The 22,525-nt window shown below is 37.9% G+C and overlaps 3 protein-coding genes across 4 annotated transcripts; 2 read left to right on the forward strand and 1 right to left on the reverse strand.

Moving 5' to 3' along the window:
• Positions 1-1,316: 1,316 nt before the first annotated feature.
• LOC132660697 (olfactory receptor 2G3-like) lies at positions 1,317-2,282 on the forward strand. The gene has a single exon (XM_060604480.2). It carries the CDS (start codon positions 1,317-1,319, stop codon positions 2,280-2,282), a length of 966 nt encoding a protein of 321 aa, XP_060460463.2.
• A 4,617-nt stretch (positions 2,283-6,899) lies between these two features.
• LOC132662544 (olfactory receptor 5AR1) lies at positions 6,900-15,157 on the reverse strand. 2 transcript variants are annotated; one of them, XM_081790169.1, is made up of 2 exons: positions 15,130-15,157; positions 6,900-7,822 (listed from the first exon to the last, which is right to left on the reverse strand). In XM_081790169.1, exons 1-2 carry the CDS (start codon positions 15,155-15,157, stop codon positions 6,900-6,902), a joined length of 951 nt encoding a protein of 316 aa, XP_081646295.1. The 2 variants fall into 2 exon arrangements, with proteins under 2 accessions (XP_081646295.1, XP_060463982.1); XM_060607999.1 differs by lacking the exon at positions 15,130-15,157 and having other exon boundaries at positions 6,900-7,832.
• A 5,447-nt stretch (positions 15,158-20,604) lies between these two features.
• On the forward strand, positions 20,605-21,558 carry LOC132662543 (olfactory receptor 5AP2). The gene has a single exon (XM_060607998.3). It carries the CDS (start codon positions 20,605-20,607, stop codon positions 21,556-21,558), a length of 954 nt encoding a protein of 317 aa, XP_060463981.3.
• The last annotated feature ends 967 nt before the right edge of the window (positions 21,559-22,525 follow it).

A 22,525-nucleotide genomic window follows, 5' to 3' on the forward strand; every position in this document is an offset into this window, starting at 1 on the left:
ATGACCCACAACTACTTGGTTCTTAAAGGTCTTCCTGGTAAGATTCCCCATGCTCTCGGGGAAGGGGCTGTTTTCTTCATCACAACTTGCCACTCAACTCTGAGCTCTGAGACTGTCGACAATGTCTATTGGGTTTACCAGTGTATGCCCAGCATCTGGTACATACTAGATTATTATAAAGGCATTTTTGAAAAAAAAAAAGAATGAAAAAAAAAGAAAGAAAGACAAAAATGAATGAACAAATGAGTGAATGAATGATTGGCAGTTCTTCTGGCTGCTGTAACTGCGCCTGTCTCTGGGACACTTCCTTACCCTATGTATCTGCCTTAAGTCACTGCTTTTGATCTGCTCATGGCTGCAAGTCAGTTAGCCAAACACACTAACTTAGTGCATAAATAAATTTAGAGTAAGTAGGCACAGGGTGGGAGATGAGGAGCTCTCAATGAGTAGACCTGGTAACTTTAACTTGTCTGGATCTTTTTCATTCATTTGACTTCTCTGAAACAGTTTTTATTACAGAAGTGAATTCTAGATAAATGTAGCATCACTGTACATTAGCAGAACAATTAATACTGGATGTTATTTGCGGACTGGCTCTCGCATGTAGATATTGTCTTAAATTCTTTATACACATCATTTAATTTAATCTGCAAAAAATCACTTCTCCCATTTTTTTTATCTAATGAAACTATCCAAGACCCCACAATATGGAGGTGGTGAGGCTGGTAGAATTGGCCATTTGTGTGATCCATGACTGGTTTTGTTGGTGTGTGCAGTCTTCGTTCTTCGGGTGTCCGGGTGTCTAAGCAGGAGAAGGTTGTCTCAGAGTGATACAGAAGAATGTATCTGCCAATCTGTTCCTGCCATTACTCTTAGGTTAGCACAGGAAGCTATGCCCTTCCTTGATTTTTACTTAAGTTCTACGTCATGCTGCTCTGTTGTTGGGTGTGCAGCAAGGACATAATTAGACCTTTTTAAAAATGTAGGGCATGAGGAAGGCTTTGAAGAATGAGTAGGTTTTGAACAGATTATAAACCAACCAAAGAGCATATTCTTGGAGAAGATTCAAGAATATCTGCTTAACTTAAAAAGAGTCGTTGAGTTTGGAAATCTTAACCTCATCAAGAGACTATGGCCTCCAAAAGTAGAAGAAAAGCTTTCCATTTGTAGTACAACTCAGATATTCAAGGCATGATTCCAGATCAAGACTTTTCTTTGCTTTCCTATTTATGTCTTAAATTTCCAACACTGAGATATAGGACATTTGATGTTTGTCTTCAAGTGGATGCTTCTGTAAAAAGGGGGTGGTTTGAATAATGGATATGATAAAAACAAACTTCACTGTGACTGAATTTGTGTTCCTGGGCCTCTCATCTCAGCCAAAGATGCAGCTCATTCTTTTTATTATGTTCTTGTTTTTCTATTTGTTAACAGTAGTGGGGAATATTATAATTATCACTGTTATTCAGATAGAACCTTGTCTCCAAACCCCCATGTACTTCTTCCTCACTAATTTATCCTTTCTAGATATCTGCTATATATCCACCAATGTCCCACAAATGCTGTCCAACATGGTGGGGAAAAAGACCATTCCATTCTCTAGCTGTGCTACTCAGATGTACTTCTCCCTCTCCTTTGGAATGATTGAATGTGTTCTTCTTGGGGTCATGGCTTATGACAGATATGTAGCCATTTGTCACCCTCTTCATTATACTGTCATTATGAACCAAAGTATCTGTGTCCAATTGGCAGCCATTTCTTGGTCCAGTAGCTTCCTGAGCTCCATGGTTATCAATGTCCTCACCTTGAGTTTGCCCTACTGTGGGCCCAATGTCCTGAATCACTTTTTCTGTGAGGTCCCTTCTGTCCTGAGGTTGGCTTGCACTGACACCTCATTTACTGAGCTGGTTGTTTTCATCTTCAGTATTATCATCGTCTTCATTCCTTTTCTCCTGATTGTTGTTTCCTATGCCCGAATCCTTCTATCAGTCCTCAGGATACGGTCAGCTTCTGGAAGGCACAAGGCACTGTCCACCTGTGCCTCCCATCTGACAGTGGTGGCCTTGTTCTATGGAACTGCCATCTTCATGTACATGAGACCCCAGTCGAAGTCCTCCAGGGCTGGGGGCAAGATCATTGCAGTGTTCTACACTGTGATCACACCTATGCTCAACCCCTTGATCTATAGCCTAAGGAACCAAGATGTGAAAGGAGCTTTAAGGAGAGCTATTGCAAAACAGAAGACAGGAGGGGTCTTAATGGGACATAAAGTTAACTGTTAATCTAAGATGGCTGACTTCTGGATATGAAGTAAGACAATAAATAAGACCTTGAACCGTCAATGTTTGTCCTGCCATTCATAAAGAACACATAAAGCCAGCTGCAAACTCAGCAGGAACACATATTCTCCAAGGGCAAATTGCAGCTTTAATGTGCCAAAATAACTTCTTTCATTGGGTGACTATTTGCTTACTTACTATGAAATTTTAGTTCTCTAAAATCATAGACTATCTGAAATTAATTGCTTGACATTATAACAGTAAGATGAAACATCTTATGACTGCTGGAGGACCTAAAGCATCTTCATATAGAGAAACATCCTGAATTTTTAACTCAGGTGGAGAAATTCAGATAAGGGATTTTGGACATAACATTTCACATCTGTGTTAATTTGGTAGTGAACAAGGAAATAAGACTATGCATCTACTTTTTGGTTTAGACCAATTTTGACCCCTTTACATACATACAAGCTTGCTTTGTAACAAATATATCAAAATATTGCTTCATTTAAAGTTCATGAGGCAGCCAGACCATGCAGGGCTGAGATGACTAGTAAGGAGTAATGATTTATTCTTAGTAAAATGTGACACACACACACACACACACACACACATTTGTGGAAATAAATGTTTCCTGTATTTTGAAGCTCTAAAAAGAATTGTTTTTTAAAATAATTATTCTTTGAATTCAGAGAATAGAATATAATTTAGCATTATTATGCTTAATACCCATATATATGGCCTTTGATTAACATGCCGTTAAATTAGCTACTCTATTTCAAAAATTTCCTCACTTATTTGTTTTACAATTTAGAAGAAAATAAAAGTGCAATTCCACTCTCAGATATTCAACAACTAAAATGCAACCATTTCGTTTACCTAAATATGAAGGTCATATAAAATCAGTAAATGAAGCATTCTTGATGGACTGGTTTAACATTGATTCAAAAAGTAAAAGGCAAAATCAGTAACCAACTAGTCAAATTCATTACAAGCAGGGTGCTTTTTTTGTGTTATATGTGCCTTAATATATATAACTTTATATGTTTGCTTGAGACATGAATAAGGATTAGAAACATCTACTTCTAATCAACTTTCTTCTGAACAAAAGTAACATTTGAAATTCTCTCAAATATTACCAAATAAGAAATATAACAACATACTTGGTTGGCTATTTATGAGTTAGAAACAATATTAAATTCGTTTTGATAAAGGAACGCGAAATGCCCAAAGGTACATCAAATGGAAAGCTTATTTTTTGCTTCACAAAAATGACCCATCCATTTTACTCTTCGGCTCCATAAATGAGTGGCAAAGTTAAAAATGCAGAAAACATTTGCAAAACCATTCTCACAAAGGAACACATAGCTGAAACATGTAAACAAATGGAAGTGAGTATTTTTGTGTAGTTTTCCTAAAATTGTTTTATTTAGACCAATTGTTTAGATCTAATCAATGTGTTCTGATTAGTTTGTTTTGATCAGTAGCTTGGAGTTGGGCGGACAAAGGGTGGTAAACAGTTCACACAGCCCACGCCTATCTTAGTTCCCATCCAGACCTTTTCAAGCCAACTTTCTTCCTTTCCTATGTTTGCTTCTTTTGACAGAAAAGGAAAATGTAACCCTTAAAGACATTTAACTGATAATTCTATGTACAATAGGTTACCTCATTGCTAGAACAAACAACAATTTATTTTAAGATTAACACAAATAGGCGTGCCTGGATGGCTCCTGACTTGGGCTCAGGTCATGATCTCAAGGCTCAAGAGTTCGAGCCCCGTGTGGGGCTCTGTGCTGACAGCTCAGAGTCTGGATCCTGCTTCTGATTCTGTCTCATCTCTCTCTGCCCCTCCCCTGCTTGTGCTGGCTCTCTCTCAAAAATAAATAAACATTTAAAAAATTTAAAAAAAAGAGTAACACAAATGATGAACCCAATTATTGGTCCTTCACAACATCAAATGTCCCATTGAATTACTTCCTCCCTACATTTGTTTGGCATGATGGTAACATGATGACAGCATAGCTAAGAAAAATACTAACTAGCACTTTGTTCATATGTAAATAAAATTAAAGCCTAGAGTAAACAAAATAATCAGAGAATGTACTGTTATCATGAGCTACAGTCTCTCAGTACTTGATTAATCAGTGCTTAAGGTATTATTGTGTATTATAAGGGACTACACTTGGAACGAGAATAATGAAATTACAATCGCACAGTTTTAACTTAGCTACGTTAATAGGAACAAGCTATTCCATGGCTGTGAGCCTCATTTCCTTCATTTACCAAAAGAGATTGTTGTGGGATTGGATCATCTTTAAGTATCGATCAATCACGTCTTATAGCTAGCTACCTCTTTCTCTCTGGAATAGATGTATTCTAAATTTATCATCAAATTTATGTATAATAAACCTATCAGAATCTCTACTGCGATGACATTATATTTGCATTTTTTGGATTTGGTTGATTTGTTTTAAGGATAATAATGTAATGTTGAAAGACTTAAGGTCATCATGGTAAAGCAGAGGATATAATAAACCCTGTTGTCCTACGTCATGTTACCAGCTTTCTTAATGAGTATCTTTTCTCTTAAAGTGAAAAAACATTAATTTAGTGTTCTGGTTGGTAAAGGTCTGGAAGGGAAACACTGGAAGGGAAGAAAGTCACAGTGAAACTGATTTTTCCTCCTTAATACCATTCTCTCAGTGTCATCCGAAAGCTAAACTATTTTGCCTCTTTCCCTTGCTTATTCGTGATACAGCGAATCCTCCGGCCCATCTGACCTCGTGAAGATTCAGCTCACTGGGGTCGTAGGCGAATGTGAGTCTTTCAACAAATGCCTCATAACACGATCTTGTCTAAATCCCAACTAATCAATCTCACCAACTCATCAGACTGCATGTAACCAAAAACCAGATCTTTATACCGGTTCTCCAGTTCTAATTATGCCTGTCACTTTCTACAGGGCTGTACACTTCTCTATTTTATAAAACCCTGGACTAAGAATAAAAAAAAAAAACAAAAAATTCCAATCTCAGCCACGACTTCCACGCTAGGAGCACATCGGCACGCCATTTAAACGTTTATAACTCCAGTTTCATCATAAAATATGGGGTCAGTAAAGTTGTCCTGTGAATTTCAAGATCGTATAGATAGTTTCAGTAGGTTTCTTGAGACCCAGAGTTGGGGCTCAGTTTTGGCAGTTCTCTAGTCCGGGAGGGCGTGGTCATTCATTTGTTCAATGAGCATGTGTTACTTATTATATTCCAGCGTTTGAGGACAAAAAATGAGACTACCTTAAAGTTTCACAGGCTCCCTAGGAAGCCTTTATATTAAAGGACTACGTACACAGTACCACACTAACACGGAGGAAACCTATCATTTATTAAGCCCCAAAGTGCTTAAATACCCTACTTAGATTTTTCTTATATTTTAATATCTGAACAAGGGCATTTTTAAGAGTGAGAAGTAACCGTATTGATACTTACTCCAAGATAAAAACAAAACTGCCTTGTGCCAGAGGGACAACTGGCCACAGGAACGCTATCCTTTTGTTCGTTCGTTTGTTTTTTGAAATATTTTTAAATTTAAATCTAAGTCGGTTAACATATAGTGTAATAATGATTTCTGGGAAGAATTTAGTGATTCAGCTCTTACATATTAACAGCCAGTGCTCATCCCAACAAGTGCCCTCCTAATGCCCATCACCCATAACACTATCTTTCTTAATTCTCACTGCAACCCGATACAAAATTGGCACCATTTTGCAGATGAGGAAAAAGTGAGTCCAGGAAAAACCTACAGAAGTGATGATTGATTTGTGACATAAAACAGTGTTTTCTAGGTGGGTTACTGGCCTTGGAAGCATGGGACTGGTTTTAGTGAAAGTATACAAGGGGGGAAATTGTCTTCAAACTGAGGACACTGAAGAGAGGGGTCTTGTCAAAACTCACATACCCTGTTAGCAGCAGAGCCTAGGTCTACAGCTCTTATTCTCGGGCTTTGCATAGCTCTTGATTTGGTTATTGGTGGCGGCAGTTTCAGAGAGATAATATAGTAACTGGATGTATGATGCACTCCTCATTGGCAGATGCCTGTCTTATATTTGTGTCCTCCAGAGTCTGGCATACATTTAGCACTTATAAGTTTTTGCTGAATATATGAAGGGATGGATCCCGGGCTGAGTTAAGTCATCCCTTATACCAGTCCCATTCCCTATATATTTAACTACATTTTCTCTGACTTGTCTTCAGAGTAGAGAAGCTTGCAACATTTGGACCTGTCATTCCTCATGACCTTGAAAAAAATACGCTTTGGTGCAATTGGCTCTTTATTTCCCCTTTCAAGTTTCGTCTCCCTTTCCAAGCAACATGTGAGACAATTTTAAATAAAAAAACAAAGACATCTTGCTCAGCACGCTTTTAAAAAATATTAATTTATATTTCCTTCATATCAGAGCGTTAAAGGTTACAGATAACCCTACAGAATTTAAGACTGATGCAGCGAGTGGATGATAGCTTGAGTGGAGTCTGTTGGAATGGCATTTGCGTTTTCTGTCTACCATCGCCACCCTTTTACTACTGCCATTTACCTGTGGTAATGACAACTTTCCATGTTTTGTCACTACTGAGGTTTTCTTCCAGTTAGTTTTTTGAAAGCAGCTTTCACGTCCTTGTTCCGTAAACTGTAGATCAAGGGGTTCAGCATGGGGATGATAATAGTGTAGAACACAGAGGCCCACTTGTCTTGGTCCAGGGAGTAGCTGGATGTTGGCCTCAGGTACATAAACATGACCGTGCCATAAAAAAGGGTGACGCCAGTGAGGTGAGACCCACAGGTGGAGAAAGCCTTATGGCGGCCTTCAGCTGAGTGCATTCTGATGATTGCTACGAGGATGAAGGCATAAGAGATGAAGATGATGAGGACGGTGCTGAATTCAATGAAGCCACACAGACTAAAGAGCAAGATCTCGCTGATGTAAGTGTCTGAGCAAGAGAGGGCTAAGAGAGGTGGGATTTCACAGAAGAAGTGGTTGATAATATTGGAACCACAGTAACTCAAACTGAAGGTGAGGGAAGTGTGGGCTACTAAACTCACCAAGCCAGCCAGGTAAGAGCCCAGCATGAGAGCCACACAAACTCTCTTGGACATGAGAGTGCTATAGTGGAGGGGTCGACAGATGGCCATGAAACGGTCGTAGGCCATGGCGGCCAGGACATAGCACTCGGCATCCACAAAACCTACGAAGAAAGCAAACTGGGTGGCACAGCTGGAGAAGGAGATAACTTTGTGCTTTGTTAAGAAGTCAGCCAGCATCCTGGGGGCAATGGCTGAAGAGTATCCCAGGTCAACGAAAGAGAGGTTACACAGGAAAAAGTACATGGGGGTGTGAAGCTGAGTGTCCGTTATGATCAAGATAATCATACCGATGTTCCCCACGACATTGACCAGGTAGATCAAGAGGAAGACCACAAAAAAGATGGTCTGCAGTTGAGGGTCTTGAGTGATGCCCATAAAGATAAACTCGGTCACCATTGAGTGGTTTTCTTTATCCATCTTTTATATTTTATGTGTTCCTGGATTTGCTTTACTGTTTGAAGTGATTTTTAGAAATCTTCCCAGTAATCAGGTTCTATGACCCATAGGGTAACCCAAGTGACTTTAATGAACGTGATGGATATGTGCTCTCTCCAAGTACCCAGTGAAAATAGAAGATGGAAAATTCTGCTTCTCCAAAGACCTTGGTGTTCTGAGGTCATTTATCACATGCTACCAAATGTTTGACCTAATCTGTTCAGTTATCTGCGTTATTAATCAGTAAAGAAGAAAAGTCTTGAATGTCCCTTCCTTCTTCCTAAAACAAAGCAAATACGGGCACAGATAATGAATAAACATTAACACTCATTACAAATAGGCACAAAAAGAAACTGAACAACTGAGGGATCTCAAAGTATAACATATCACACACACATACACACAGACAGACACACACACACACACACACACACACACACACACACACACACAGAGAGTAAAATACTTGGAGCAGAAGGTTAGCAATATTTAAAAAAAGCAGTGGATAATATTTTTTAAAAAGCCAGGAGTTACTGAGCGTTAACTATATGCCAGAACGTTGAGTGTTTCCACACATTACAAAATTTCATTCTCACAACAGCTCTGTGAAGTAGGTACCTCTGTCTTCTCTATCTTATACCTGAAAAGAATAAGGCTATATATTAAGGAACTTCAGCAAAGTCAGCAGCCAGTAAGTAGCAGAGCTGGGTCTGTCTGACTCTGGGGTTCATTTCACTTTATTGTGAACATGTGATATAATGTGATATAATGAAGTTACATCCCTTTATTTTTGCACCTGCATTTATTTTTCCTGTCTTGCATACCATGCACAGACACAGAATTAGTCCTTTAGGCTCCCTAATATTTAGAAGCATCCAGAGATTTGGCATGGGAGTAATCAGGATGAAAACACAGCTGTGTCTTTGGACAATTCTATTGACTAATGAACGGGTTGTTGCATAGCTCAGTTCAGAGTTAAGATTCAAGTATCCTTCACTAAGGGGGAATGGAGAAAACATTATCCAACTCTGTGGTCAGAAAGCTGCATGTATGAACTTTTTGTGTATGTATGTAGTTGGATTTATATCTGGCCCATTGAAGAATTCTGAGAAGGAAGTGAGCAAAACCATACCAATCCAAACCAAATCAAGCCAAAACATGAGGTAATTTAGAAATAAGTAGGATTCTCTACTAAATGTGAGAGAGAAGTCAGAGTGTATCTCCTTTAGTTGGTTTACTGCTTAAGAAAGACAAGAGCAGAATAGTATAATGTCTTTCTTTGGAACATGGAAATTCAGAACAGGTTATCTTAAATCCTATGGTGGTCGGAAGTAGTGCCTCCACCTTTCAGTTTCTGCATAGAATATAATCAGTCACAATAAAGAAGGGGTCTAATAATGAATAATCAATACCATATATTTTCCTAAAAGTGTATAGTTTATAAATTACTTTTTGATTCATTCTTAATATGTTGTTGAATGTGTGCATTGTTTCATACATTAAGCCAATTAGGAAACAAAATGAAAAGATAAATCTTGGAGAAATTGTTTGAAAAATATATTTTCACAAAGAATTTCTTTTTCCTAAGAAGGCAACTGGGTGCCTCAGTCAGTTAAGCACCCAAATCTTGATTTTGGCTCAGGTCAGCATCTTATGGTTCCTGAGATGGAGCCCCACGTTGGACTCTATGTTGACAGCCTGGAACCTGCTTGAGATTCTCTCTCTCTCTTTCTCTCTCTCTCTCTCTCTGCACCCCCCCCCCCAACTCATGCATGTGCTCTCTCTCTTTCTCTCAAAATAAATAAATAAACTTAAAAACGAACTTGTTCCCATAATATAAAAGGAAACTTAAAATTTACTAATGAGAAAACAAACAACCCAAAAGTAAAGGGCCAAACACTTGAATAGACACTTCACCAAGCAAGATACATGGTGGGCAAATAAATGCATGGAACATGCTCAAATCACTTGTATTAAGGATATACAAATTAAAATCACAATAAGATATTTCTACACCTCTATTAGAATGGTTATAATTTAAGAAGATGAACCATATGAAGTGTAAACAAGAAAGTAGAGGAACTGGAAATTTCATTACTGTTAGTAGGAAGGTAAAATAGAACAACAACAACAAAAAATAGTACAACCACTTTGGAAAACACTATGGCAGTACAAAATTAAATATACACATATCTATTGTATGATCCAGCCATCCTCCCCCTGCAAAACAAAACAAAACAAAACCAAAAAACACATGGGAGCAACCCAAAGCCCCATCCATAAGTAATAAGAAATAAGGATAAGCACATTTTAGTATGTTCATAACAGAATACTACTCAACAATTAAAGAAACAAACTATTGATACATTAAACATGATGGATGGATCTCAAAAGAACTAGGGTGAGAGAACATACTTGATAAAAGAATATACCTTATATGATTCCACTTCTAAAAGTCTAGAGACTGCCAGCTAATTGATAATGACAGCCGATCAATGGTTGCCTGGGTACAGGTGTGCGTGGGGAGAGACAGGAGGGAAGGATTACCAAGGGGCATAAGGAAACGTTTTGGGGTGACAGATTAGTTGACTATGTTGATTATGATGATGTTTCATGGCTTATATACATATACTAAAACATTAAAATTTCGGCTTTAAATATATTCAATTCATTGTATGCCAGCTATCGCTCAATAAAGCTGTTAAAAAAAAAAGTACTTGTCCTTACCTCAATTATACTCATTCTCGTTACCTGTGGATGTGTATGCCACTTTGCAGGTTCTGTTAATGAGGAAACAAAAACAGGCAGAAGGGACCTGCAGTCACACAGTGAGTTAGGTGCAGAACTGGCAATTGAGTCTAGGACTGCCAATTTCATACACACTGCCATGTTCATTTTTCCCTCTCTGCTTCACACTGGAAGGTGAAAATAACCCATCAGGAAAAGAATATAAGAGGTCTCTGAGTGCTCCCATTTCTCAGTGTAGTCTTTTACTTTGGCAAAAGGGAAAATATTCCTATTATTGATACTGGGATGACTCATTCAGTCTAACCTCATAATTTTATAGAGGAAACAGACGCAAATCAAGCTTGAAAGTGCAGGATGTTACCAGGAGTTACAGGGGTGAGGGATGCCCGCTCAGAACACAGCACGTAGGGCAGGGCTGGCTGGTCTTCAGCTGGGCATGTGGAGACCAATTCGTTTCACTCACTTGAAGAATGGGATTAGAAAATCATTCTTTGCTCCCTTACAGAGTCAAGGTTCCAGTTAAAAGAGAAGTGTATGGGAAGGGGTTTCACCAATCATAAAGTGCTCTGCCTGTTCTTGCTTATAGTGGACAGACAAGTCCAGGCTTTGCTACCTGCATTTTTTTTTTTTTTAATTTCTAGCACATTACTTATCTTTTTTAGAGTCTCACTTTTTCATTTTTTGATGAGATTAATGCTATATTAATATCTTATTAATGCTAACTTTCTGCAAGAAAAACACATCAGTTAGAGTGTATGTATATTCTATTATCTATCCATCATCTATCATCTCTCTCTCTCTCTCTCTATCATCTGTCTATATCATCTATCTATCTATCATCTATCATCCATCTACCTACCTATCTACCTACTTACCTATCTATCACCTATCTAGTGCTAAGATCAGTATCTGTCATATGCTACATGCTTAATGCATTTGGCAATTATGTCAGTGTTAATTAAGTTAATTGTGTAAGAGGATTTAATTCAGTAGATAATTTTGTGCTCACAACTCCCAGAAAAAGAGTTCCAATCCTTATCCATACAGGTGATGAACCATGGACTGCTTTAACTTCTAGGGAAGGAGTGATTTTTCCACAGCTCTTCCATTAAGTGCTAAACCAAGCAGAGACAGATGAGGCTATAAAATTCAAAATCAGAGTAAAGATCAAAGAAAACCATTATACACACACACACACACACACACACACACACGTATATATGTATACTCTCATGAGACTACATGAGACTATATATATACCAGTGTGTGTATATATATATATATATATATATATATATATATATATATATATACCAGTCTATATATATATATATATATATATATATATATATATATATAGCCTACGTGAGACTGGTATATATATAGTCTCACATAGTCTCATGTAGCTAAACTTCAACTGATCTGACCCTTGAAGAAATGGTGGAATATTGAATAAATAAGAATATTCCATAGTTAAACTCTATTAACAAAAAAGACCAGCAAAAGTATTGTCTTATGCAAGCTAATACAGGTCAAATATATTTTAGATTTCTATGTATCATCTCCTTTTGCATGTTCAAATGAAAAGAATTCTAGAATAAGAGTCTGGGATCCTGGTTGTTATCCTGTTTATTCCGCTAATTAGGTGTTCAAACTTGATGAATTGTTGCATTAGATGCAGCTTCCTTATCTGTGAAAGGAATAGGGTGAAGAATCCAAACTCTACATGACTTTTCTACTCTAGTATTTTCTGAGTGCGTACTTATTGTGAAGTATCTAAAAGCCAAAACCATAGTTTATGTCTACTTTTGAACATTTAAAATGGCATGGCCCCAATGCCAAGTAAAGCCATGCTCAGAGGAGCACGGGCAGGGTCATGCCACATCCCTAATGGTCATGTCTTTCGCCATCTGTCCCCATACTGACCTGTGCCCTGATTTGTTTTCTACCAGTTGGGGATAATGTCTCCTCTTCATTTGATGGGTACGATGAGCAAATATTCTGAAAAGAATCCAAAGGTGGTGACTCACGCTGGCAGCGGTCCCTGAACTCCTAGCTCAGCCACCTTTGCTCCTGTGTGCAGGAGGTTTTATCAAGTTTCAGAGTCACATACTATCCTCAGAGGAAAAGAGCTGACATGATTTCTGCAGTCACAGGAGACTGGAAGGTCTGATGAACGTGACCCCTAAGGAATTTCACTCCTTCTCCATCGTAATGATAAAAAGAAGGAAACACAAGGGACTTCTTTTCTGCCGCTCCAGTGTGGTGACTGATTCAAGCAGAAATGCATGCACTATTTTTCCAGCCCAAAGCTGCCTACTGGGTATGATTTTGATGCTAACTTAGGTCTGTTTGTTGAGCCTAAAAGTCTTTTCACAGAGGATGATAGCTTCCATGTGATATGGATGGGCCATCTTTAAACTGGACATGAAGCCAGTCTGGCATAAGGGTGGCATACAAGTACATAAGATGCATATGAGAGTTCACACACAAATTGTTTCAGTTTCCCATTTATATAAAGAAAAAGAAAATGAACAGTTAGAAGATTCTCACTGCCTACCTGATATTTTCAAAAAATCTGCTTTTTATTTGGAAATGCTATTTGACTTGAGATAAAGTTTCATCCTAAAAGAAGAGATTCAAGAATAAAATTTTTAAAAGAATTAAAAAAAAAACCCTTTGTAATATCTTTTTCCATTTTTTGACTTTCAGCCCATATATGTCCTTAAACCTGAAGTGAGCTCTTATAGTCAGGAGATAGTGGATGTTGTTTGTGTGTGTGTGTGTGTGTGTGTGTGTGTGTGTGTGTGTGTGTGGTTTGTTTTTGTTGTTTTTGTTGTTGTTATTGTTATTGTTGTTTTATCCAGCTTTGTACCTGTATTCTTAAATCTCATTTTATGATTAAAATTTAATTCCTAATAACATTGACATGTTCATTTTTTATAAGATTTGTTGATAAGTCAAACCTTGATTTGAAATAAATATTCTCTCATTTCTCCAACTGCATAATAACCCATTATATGGATGTAACATTGCTTATTTAAAGTATCCTGTTGAAGGACATTTGCATTGGTTCTGATCTTTTACTATTAGAAGAAAAAAAATGCAGCAATCAATATCCTTGGGCATATCCAGTTGTCTCAATAACATTTCTTTTTTTTTCTTTTCTTTTCTTTTCTTTTCTTTTGCTTCATTTCATTTTGTTTTATTTTATTTTATTTTTGAAATGTTTATTTATTTATTTTGAAAGTGAAAGAGCACAAGCAGGGAAGAGGGCCAGAGGGAGAGAGAGAGAGACATAGAGAGAATCCCAAGCAGACCCCATGATCAGCGTGGAGGCTGATGTGGGGTTAGATCTCACAGTTGTGAGATCATGACCTAAGCTGGAATCAGAACCCTGTCACTCAACTGACGGAGCCACCCAGGTGCCCCAACATTTATTTTAAAAATTATCTTTTCCCAATTTTGTGAATTGAATTTTCATTTCATAGAGTCTATACTTGTGTTTTTCTGTTCTATTCCCTTGTTTCTTCACCATTCTATACAATTCATTCTTCAATAATTCCTTTTTAAATTATACACTCCCTTATATATTTTACAACAGCAAATCTAGTCCCACCTCCACTTGTTTTCTTTTGTTTTTTTTTTCCAGGGTGGTCATGACTATAATAGAATTTTTAAAAAATTTTCTACATAAACTTTATAGTCAACTTACTTAGGGAAAAATCTGAGGATATTTTTGAGACTACATTACATTAATAAATTAACTTAGGGAGAATTGCCACATTTATTCCATTAAGTCTTATTATCAAATAGCGTGTATGTCTTCATAACTTGTTCAAGTCTACCTCTGCACCTTTCCATTACCCTGCTATGAAGATTTTGTACTTGGTTTATGCTTAGATCTTTGGTTCAGCAATCAAAAAATGAGTATCTTATCTTACATATAAACTTTCTAACTGGAGGTTTGTTTGTTTATATGAGCTTATTAGGTTAATTTTACCTTTTACTAATTTACTAAATTTTATCTCTCTCTGGTTTTTTTTTAATTGATAATATGATAGTAGGAGTAGAAATAGTAGTTTTTGTGTATGGTGTGGTAGAATGTGGCTACATCTAACACTGTCCTAATAAAGATTTAGTTAAAATGAAATGAGCCTCCAAAGCTTAACAAGAGAATTCTTGGTTTTGCCAGATGATATAAGATCTATTTAGATGAAACTTTTGGTGGCTTGTGAGTAGTATGTAGGTATCCCCTGGAACAATGGATATATATATTTTCTCAGACCCCAATGACATATTTTTATAGCAAGTAGCTTATGTTGCCCCCTCTATGTTTCTGAAATGACATTCATGAATAATTTACCTACACTCATAATTTAAAAAGGAGAAATAAAAAGAAGAGAATTTGCAATTTACAATAAATAATTTAGCATTTTTTTCGCCATGTATTTATTTATGTATTGAGTATCTTATACCTGAAATAAACTTGAATACCCTGGGACATGGAGAGTTCTTTGTTGTTAGGGACTGTTTTGCACTTTGCAGGCTTTTAGCATTTTTGCCCCTTACCTACTAGATTCTATCCCCTTCATGTGACAACCATAAATTCCCATAATGTCCCCAGAGGAAAAACACCACCTCCATTGAAACCTTCTTGATTCCAAGCATCTGATATTAAATAATAATTCTCAATTAAGGGGTGATATAATTTACCACATTAGACATCTAGCTTTCCACTTTTCCCCTAATAACTGATGCATTCTTTCTCTTGGCAAACAACACCGCCAAGACTACTGTGCTGGTCAGAGTTCCCCAGAGAAGCAGACCCAATAGGAGATGGATATGTAAATCTAGATAAAAGGAGATTTAGTGTAGGAATAGGCTCATGTGGATATGAAGGCTGAGAAGTCCCACGATTTGTTGTCTGCAAGCTGAAGAACTAGGAAAGCCAGTGGCGTAATTCAGTCTGAGGCCAAAGGCTTGAAAATGGTATGGGGGTGTGGGGTAAGCTGAAGGTTCTGGTCTGAGCTTGAAAGCCTGAGATTCAGGAGTGCTGATGTTCCAGCAGGAGAAGATGGATGTCTCAGCTCAAGCAGAGAGAACAAACTCCCTCTTCCTCTGCCTTTTTGTTCTGTTCAGGCCCTCAAAGGATCAGATGATGCCCACCCACAATGGCGAGAGTGATCTTCCTTACTCACTCTACTGATTCCCATGCTAATCTCTTCACAAGACCCCCCCACAGACACATCCAGAAATAATGTTTTATCAGCTTTGGGCATCCCTTAGCTCCGTCAAGTTGGCTCGTCAAATTAGCCATCAGAAGTATTGTATGCATTATTCCCGATTAGTCGATCTTGTCCAGAGGACATCAAATAAGTCAGTCATCATTATTGTAGTTTATATGTTATTTACATTTATCACAGAAGGATATTTTTCACAAACTCTTTGCTACTTTTGGGCTGCGATGACACAAAATGGTTAGCAATGCTCATTCTGGAGTAATAAAAAAACATGTTTGAGTCCCAGTTCTGGTGTGTATTAACTATTTGGACAAGTCCCTTCTCAAGGCCCCAGTTTACTTATCTGTGATGGAGGTGCTTAATAGAAATAAAAAAAAAAAATGCACGTGTTTAGCAGGACCCTTGGCAAATAATACACACTCAGTTAATATTAGTTGCTATTATTGCTTGGCTCTACTGTCTTCTGATTCCGACCCAGGAGATGACCAGCTGGTTCATAATCCATATTAATATGTAAGCTCCTTTAAAGGGGAGGTCACATCTTTACAGGTTAGTATGGTCTCTGTTAGTTGATCAATAAATGTTTGTTGCCTGCTTACTAGGCTTTAGAGTCCCATGGTTCTTCATAAAAAGTTCATTGCAACCTTATCAATGGGTTATCTTTTATGGCACCAACTTCACATTCCGGTATCCAGTGTTAGAATAATCTGAGTGCTCCATGGAGATCACTTTGCAGCCTAATTTCTGATGGTCCCCATCATGGTGGAAGAGAGATAGAGCATCATCTGGTACCTCCTTGAATGACAGTCAAGTGAGGATTAGAAATGAGTTCTGTTCTTATTCTGAAGCTCTTTGAGATTTCCTGCTCCATAGTTACCTCTGTGTGTTTCCTCCAATCAGCCCCTCACCATGATCCAGGTAGCATAAGTTCTTGTAAGTACACAAAATCCTTCCAGAAGGCAGAGGTAGAGCTAACCTACTATTTTGTGGATTCTTTCAATGCTCCTAAGGGTATCAGACCACCAGCTGTAGGGGGAGACAGAAGAAGAATGTTTAGTGGGGGTTAGAAATGCAGAACTGGAAATTCATTCTCCACTAGGCTTAGGTATCCCTAGGGCAAAGGAAAGAATTGTGAAGAGAACATATGATTTCCTTAGCTTCAGAGGGAAAAACAAGTAGATTAACATGAGATGACACGACACAAGGGATGCAGTCCCCAGAGACTGAAGAACAAGAAATATATCCTATTGAAAATAATTCAGAATGCTTACTCCAGTCTTATCCAGAGACTCTACAATTGGAAATAATTGCAAACAATATTACAGCTTCAGTGCAGTAATATATTTTATATTTTAAAATGTATTTTACCTTGATATAACAAATTGCAGTACTTATTGCTAAGGGAAAGTAGGAAAGAATGCAAAGTAACTCTCTTTTGACAGGGAAGGTTATAAAGGGTTTTTTTCTTATCTCTGTAATGAATGATGCCGAAAGTCTATTCTAACTGTGCCTACTGCTTAACCTGGGAGCATTGATGAATGTCTTCTCTGAGAAGGTTTGATGTATGTTACTTTTTTTGTTTCTGTTTTTGTTTTTGTTTTGTTTTGTTTTTGGAGAATTTAATCATTAGAAACAAGTAAAAGGACCAAATAGAAGTCAAGCAGTCCACAAAGGTCAGGAAAAGATACAAAGGGTTCTGCCTGCTTAACTTACTGACCTGAAGAAAAATCCACAACTTTGTACATTTCTCCAATTAACCATATACCCAAATTTCCAGGAGCACTGAGAAGCTAAGAAGGTATGTTAAATAAATTCTCTGTTCAAATGGTATTTTGCTAATCAATAAAGCAAATTAATGAATGTAAATTCTAAGAAAGACAATTTTTAGCAACTATATTTTTGGCAATTATATTTTCTCTTCAGGAGATACACAGACTTTTTTTCTATATGTAACTAAACATATTCTAGCATATTACTGAAGCTCTGATAATTACAATATCAATTACTCTGTGTATTAGTGCACACATCTGTTATTGAGGAGGTCATTCTCAATGATCTCAAATGTTAGGAGAATGAGAGTCACATTAGCTGGGTATAAATTAGACTCCATTGGTTTAAATCTGTGACTCTGGGAGAGTCACAGATCTTTTGCACTTCCCATTTCTCATGTAAACTGAAGATTATAATACTGCCTTCCTCATAGGATTTAAATAAAATATTTCAGGAAAAATACTTAACACAGTGCCTGTAAAGCATAGGGAATGCTCAACACATTTTAGTATTTTAGTACTTTGCTCGTCATTACCTTTCTTTGTGTCTCTGCCATGTGCATGCACACACAATGTCTATAACATTTTATTTATTTATTTTTCACTGTTTCTGATATAATAATCCTCTCAGGGAAATTTTTTGATTGTGATAAGAGAAAAAGATCCATTCCTCCTTTTTTTAAAAAAAACTTTTTTAACGATTATTTATTTTTGAGACAGAGAGAGACAGAGCATGAACGGGGGAGGGTCAGAGAGAGAGGAAGACACAGAATCTGAAACAGGCTCCAGGCTTTGAGCTGTCAGCACAGAGCCCGATGCGGGCCCGAACTCACGGACCTCGAGATCACGACCTGAGCCAAAGTCGGACGCTCAACCGACTGAGCCGCCCAGGCGCCCCCCATTCCTCCTTTTTAATTTCTTCTGGAGATGCTATTCTTTGAAGTTTAAATAGTAAGATTATTTCAAGGAAGAGGACCAGGGCTAGACATCTGTACCATGAAATAGGGAGGGGGCAACGCAGTGTTGAGAAACAGCAAGTAATTTGGCATCAACCCAGGGTCATTCTAAGCTCCAAATTCACCACCAGTTAGCTGAGTTCATTACCTCATCCAACAAAAGATAATCTTATTAACACTCTTAGGGTAATATCTGCTTATCTCCACTGATTTGTAGTGATGCAAGGATAAGATAATGGGTACTATCACAGTTAGAAACCATTACAATACTGTCTGACAGACAATGCCAGGTTTATCATTGAACCCCTATTCCTATTCCAATGGAAACTAGCTGGAGCAGAGCATGGATAGGCACTTCTGAGTATCGCACTGTCTGTGAGAATGGGACCAGCTCCTGTGCTCTCTTCTCCCCAGCTGTGCTCAAGAGATCCATTATCTCCAGTGTTAGCAGAGATACTGGGTTACTTTCGTCCCATGTTTTAATTTTAGACAGTATCAAATAACTTCCTGCTGTGAGTGAGAAATGATTTAACACTTTGAACTATGATTTTACAGCCAGCCCAGCACAGTTTTATCTATTAATACTCTGAGGTCACGGAAGGGGTAGGGGATTGGACTGGGAGTGGAGAAGAATTCCACTGGAGCTGTTTGTTACCTAAACTTTTACTTGGAATCTCCAGGCTGGGTTTTCTTTTTTCTTCTCTTTTCCCTTTCTCCCTTTCTTTCTTTCTTCCTTCCTTCCCATCTCCTTCCCTCTCTTTCTTTCTTTCTTTCTTTCTTTCTTTCTTTCTTTCTCTTTCCTCCTTTCTTTCTCCCTTCCTTCCTCCCTTCCTTCTTTCCTTCCTTCCTTTCCTTCTTTCTTCCTTCCTTCCTTCCTTTCTTCTTTCTTTCTTTCTTTCTTTCTTTCTTTCTTTCTTTCTTTCTTTCTTCTCTTTCCTCCTTTCTTTCTCCCCTCCTTCCCTCCCTCCCTTCCTTCCCTTTTTTCTTTCTTTTCTTTCTTTCTTTCTTTCTTTCTTTCTTTCTTTCTTTCTTTCTTTCTTTCTTTCTCTTTCCTCCTTTTTTTCTCCCCTCCTTCCTCCCTTCCTTTTTTTCTTCCTTCCTTCCCTCCTTCCCTTCCTTTTTCCTTCCTTCTTATCTTCTTTATTTCTTTTGCCCTGTATTTGGCTTTTTTTACACTTTTCCAGGAGCGAATTTTATTTCCAGTTAAATTATCTGGCAGTGTATGATTCCCTCAATACAACACTGTAGCTGGAACATTCCATGTGTTGCTTCTTCTCCTGCTTTCCGGTTCTGGTGTGATCCTGGGAATCTGAATGTGAGGTAGAGGGTCTCACTGCTGTGGCTTGCTCTATTACTTTCATCTGGGATGTCTGTTAATTCTTGCAATCTGATTCTCTAAATATTGGAGGGAATTATTCAAAGTTCTCAGTACTTAGAAAATACTTTTTTTTCCCCTCTGTAGAGACTGATACTGGAAAATTCCAGTAGGTTTGCAAACATGCTAGTTGCATGGGGATTTCCTCTTTTTTCTCCCTTAGTTATCAATTTTTAAAGTTCCTCCCATCCCCAGGAGATTCAACTCTTTTCTTTTTATTTGGTACTTTTAACTAATTTTACTAGCTTTCACTGTTTTTAATTCATTCCATTAATACTGAGAAGTAGGAAGTGGTCTGAGTTCATTTTGCCATCTTTCTCCAGAAGTTGTGTCCAGAGACTATGTGTTAATATATCAATTAATTTATTTGTCATAAATAATGAAGAGAGATACATCTTAAGGTTAAGTTCGTATAATTATCCAATAAACAGTTAATGCTAGATGTGAGCTAGGTTAACGTATATATTAAGTCACTCATCTCAAGGTCATTAGTTAGTAGGCAGTACACCTAGAACTTAGCAGAGTCTTTTGATGTCTTTTGACTTGACATCAAGCCCAACACATTTTTGGAATTTCTGTATATACATGTCAATAAAAAGATGTTTATGGCTCTTTCATGTTTATATCTGACCAAATACCATGCTTCATCTTCTTGCAGCTGAAATGAGAAGATATATGAAAGAGGTCCAAGGACGAAATCAAACAGAAGTGACAGAATTTATCCTCTTAGGACTCTCAGACAATTCAGATCTACAGAGTGTCCTCTTTGGATTGTTTCTGTTAATCTATATGGCAACCATGGTGGGTAATTTAGGGATGATGGTGTTAATTAAGATGGATCCTTGTCTCCACACTCCAATGTACCTCTTTCTCAGCAGCCTCTCTTTTGTTGATGCCTCTTACTCTTCTTCTGTCACTCCTAAGATGCTGGTGAACCTTGTGGCTGAGAACAAAGCCATATCTTTTAATGGATGCGCTGCCCAGTTCTACTTCTTTGGCTCCTTTTTGGGGACTGAATGCTTTCTGTTGGCTATGATGGCATATGATCGCTATGCAGCCATTTGGAACCCTCTGCTGTACTCAGTTCTCATGTCTGGGAGAATTTGTTTCTTGCTAGTAGCTACGTCTTTCCTAGCAGGCTTTGGGAATGCAGCCATACACACAGGAATGACTTTCAGATTGTCCTTTTGTGGCTCTAATAGGATCAACCATTTCTACTGTGACACCCCACCCCTGCTCAAGCTGTCTTGCTCTGACACTCGCATCAATGGCATTGTGATCATGGTTTTCTCCAGTTTTAATGTCATCACTTGTGTTATGGTTGTTCTCATTTCTTACCTGTGTATCCTCATTGCCATCTTGAGGATTCCCTCTTTAGAGGGCAGGCACAAAGCCTTCTCCACCTGTGCCTCCCACCTCATGGTTGTCACCATATTTTTTGGGACAATTCTCTTCATGTACTTGCGCCCTACATCTAGCTATTCAATGGAACAGGACAAGATTGTCTCTGTCTTTTATACAGTAGTGATTCCTATGTTAAACCCCCTCATCTACAGTTTGAAAAATAAGGATGTGAAAGGGGCCCTAAAGAAGATCTTACAGAAACACATACTGTAAAGCCATGTTATATATCATCCTGTTATGCAGAAGAAAATACGTTTTCACATTAATTTTATTGTCTGGTTGCTTAAGCTCTGTGTGTTTGTGTATATTAAAGTTGATTGTTTAAAATGGGGGTATACTTCTAAATCTTCTGGTTTTTTAAATGTGCATTCATGGGCCTATATGATGAATAAACACAGTGGGGGGAGGTTGGTGCTTGGTAAAGTATCAAAATACTTAGATTTGGCTGACTTGGGCTTACGATCCAATGTCAATATTTAGCTTTTCTTGATCTGATATCTATAATATGGGTACAACTGCAATAACAGAGTAGTATTTTCCTGATTTTGTGAATTAACTGGAATATTTTGAGGGTAATGATTCAACGTACTTTAACTTTTAATCTTCACTTCTCCCAGAGTTTCGTATAGTTTTCAATAAATGTGTATTGAAAGTAAATTGCCTATCTTTTGTTCATGGTAGTGGGGCAGGGCACTGTCAATGTAGGAACAGTGGGGGAACTGCCTTCTTCCATGAGATGGCATGTCAAAGGAGGCCGATGATTTGGAATCAGGTAAATGTCTACTCTCTATTTCTCTCCATCTCACTATCCCTTCGAGACCTTGAGGGAGCACACCAGTACTTCTCAGGCTCCAAGTAAGATCAGTTCACTCCCCACCCCCCAAATTGGTTAGAGACCACAAAGAATGTGTTAATTCACCATGTCCACTCTGAATAGTTCCATCCTCCTATAACTTCCACTTTCAAGTGTTAATCAACGTTTCTCTCAAAGATATTCAAAACTGTATCATGCTTGGTATCCTCCTTCCTGTTGCCTTTTATTCTGGCTCATATGCTATAATATCTGTCCTTCTGTTGCTTCTTATTCACCAACCTGAGACGAGTTGCCCTTGATCAATATTCATCGCTACTCTCAGTGCCCAGCTGAAATTCCATGGTCCATCAAATAACGACTCATCCT

Source organism: Panthera onca, chromosome D1, assembly GCF_046562875.1.
Source record: "Panthera onca isolate mPanOnc1 chromosome D1, mPanOnc1 haplotype 2, whole genome shotgun sequence".
Lineage (NCBI taxonomy): Eukaryota > Metazoa > Chordata > Mammalia > Carnivora > Felidae > Panthera > Panthera onca.

Coding starts and splice junctions, on each gene's coding strand:
- LOC132660697 (XM_060604480.2), top strand. CDS start 1,317: ATGGATATGATAAAAACAAACTTCACTGTGACTGAATTTGTGTTCCTG.
- LOC132662544 (XM_081790169.1), bottom strand. CDS start 15,157: ATGCTAAAAGCCTGCAAAGTGCAAAACA. Junction 7,823..15,129: donor AGCCTGCAAAGTGCAAAACA/GTCCCTAACAAC, acceptor AGATGGATAAAG/AAAACCACTCAATGGTGACC.
- LOC132662543 (XM_060607998.3), top strand. CDS start 20,605: ATGAGAAGATATATGAAAGAGGTCCAAGGACGAAATCAAACAGAAGTG.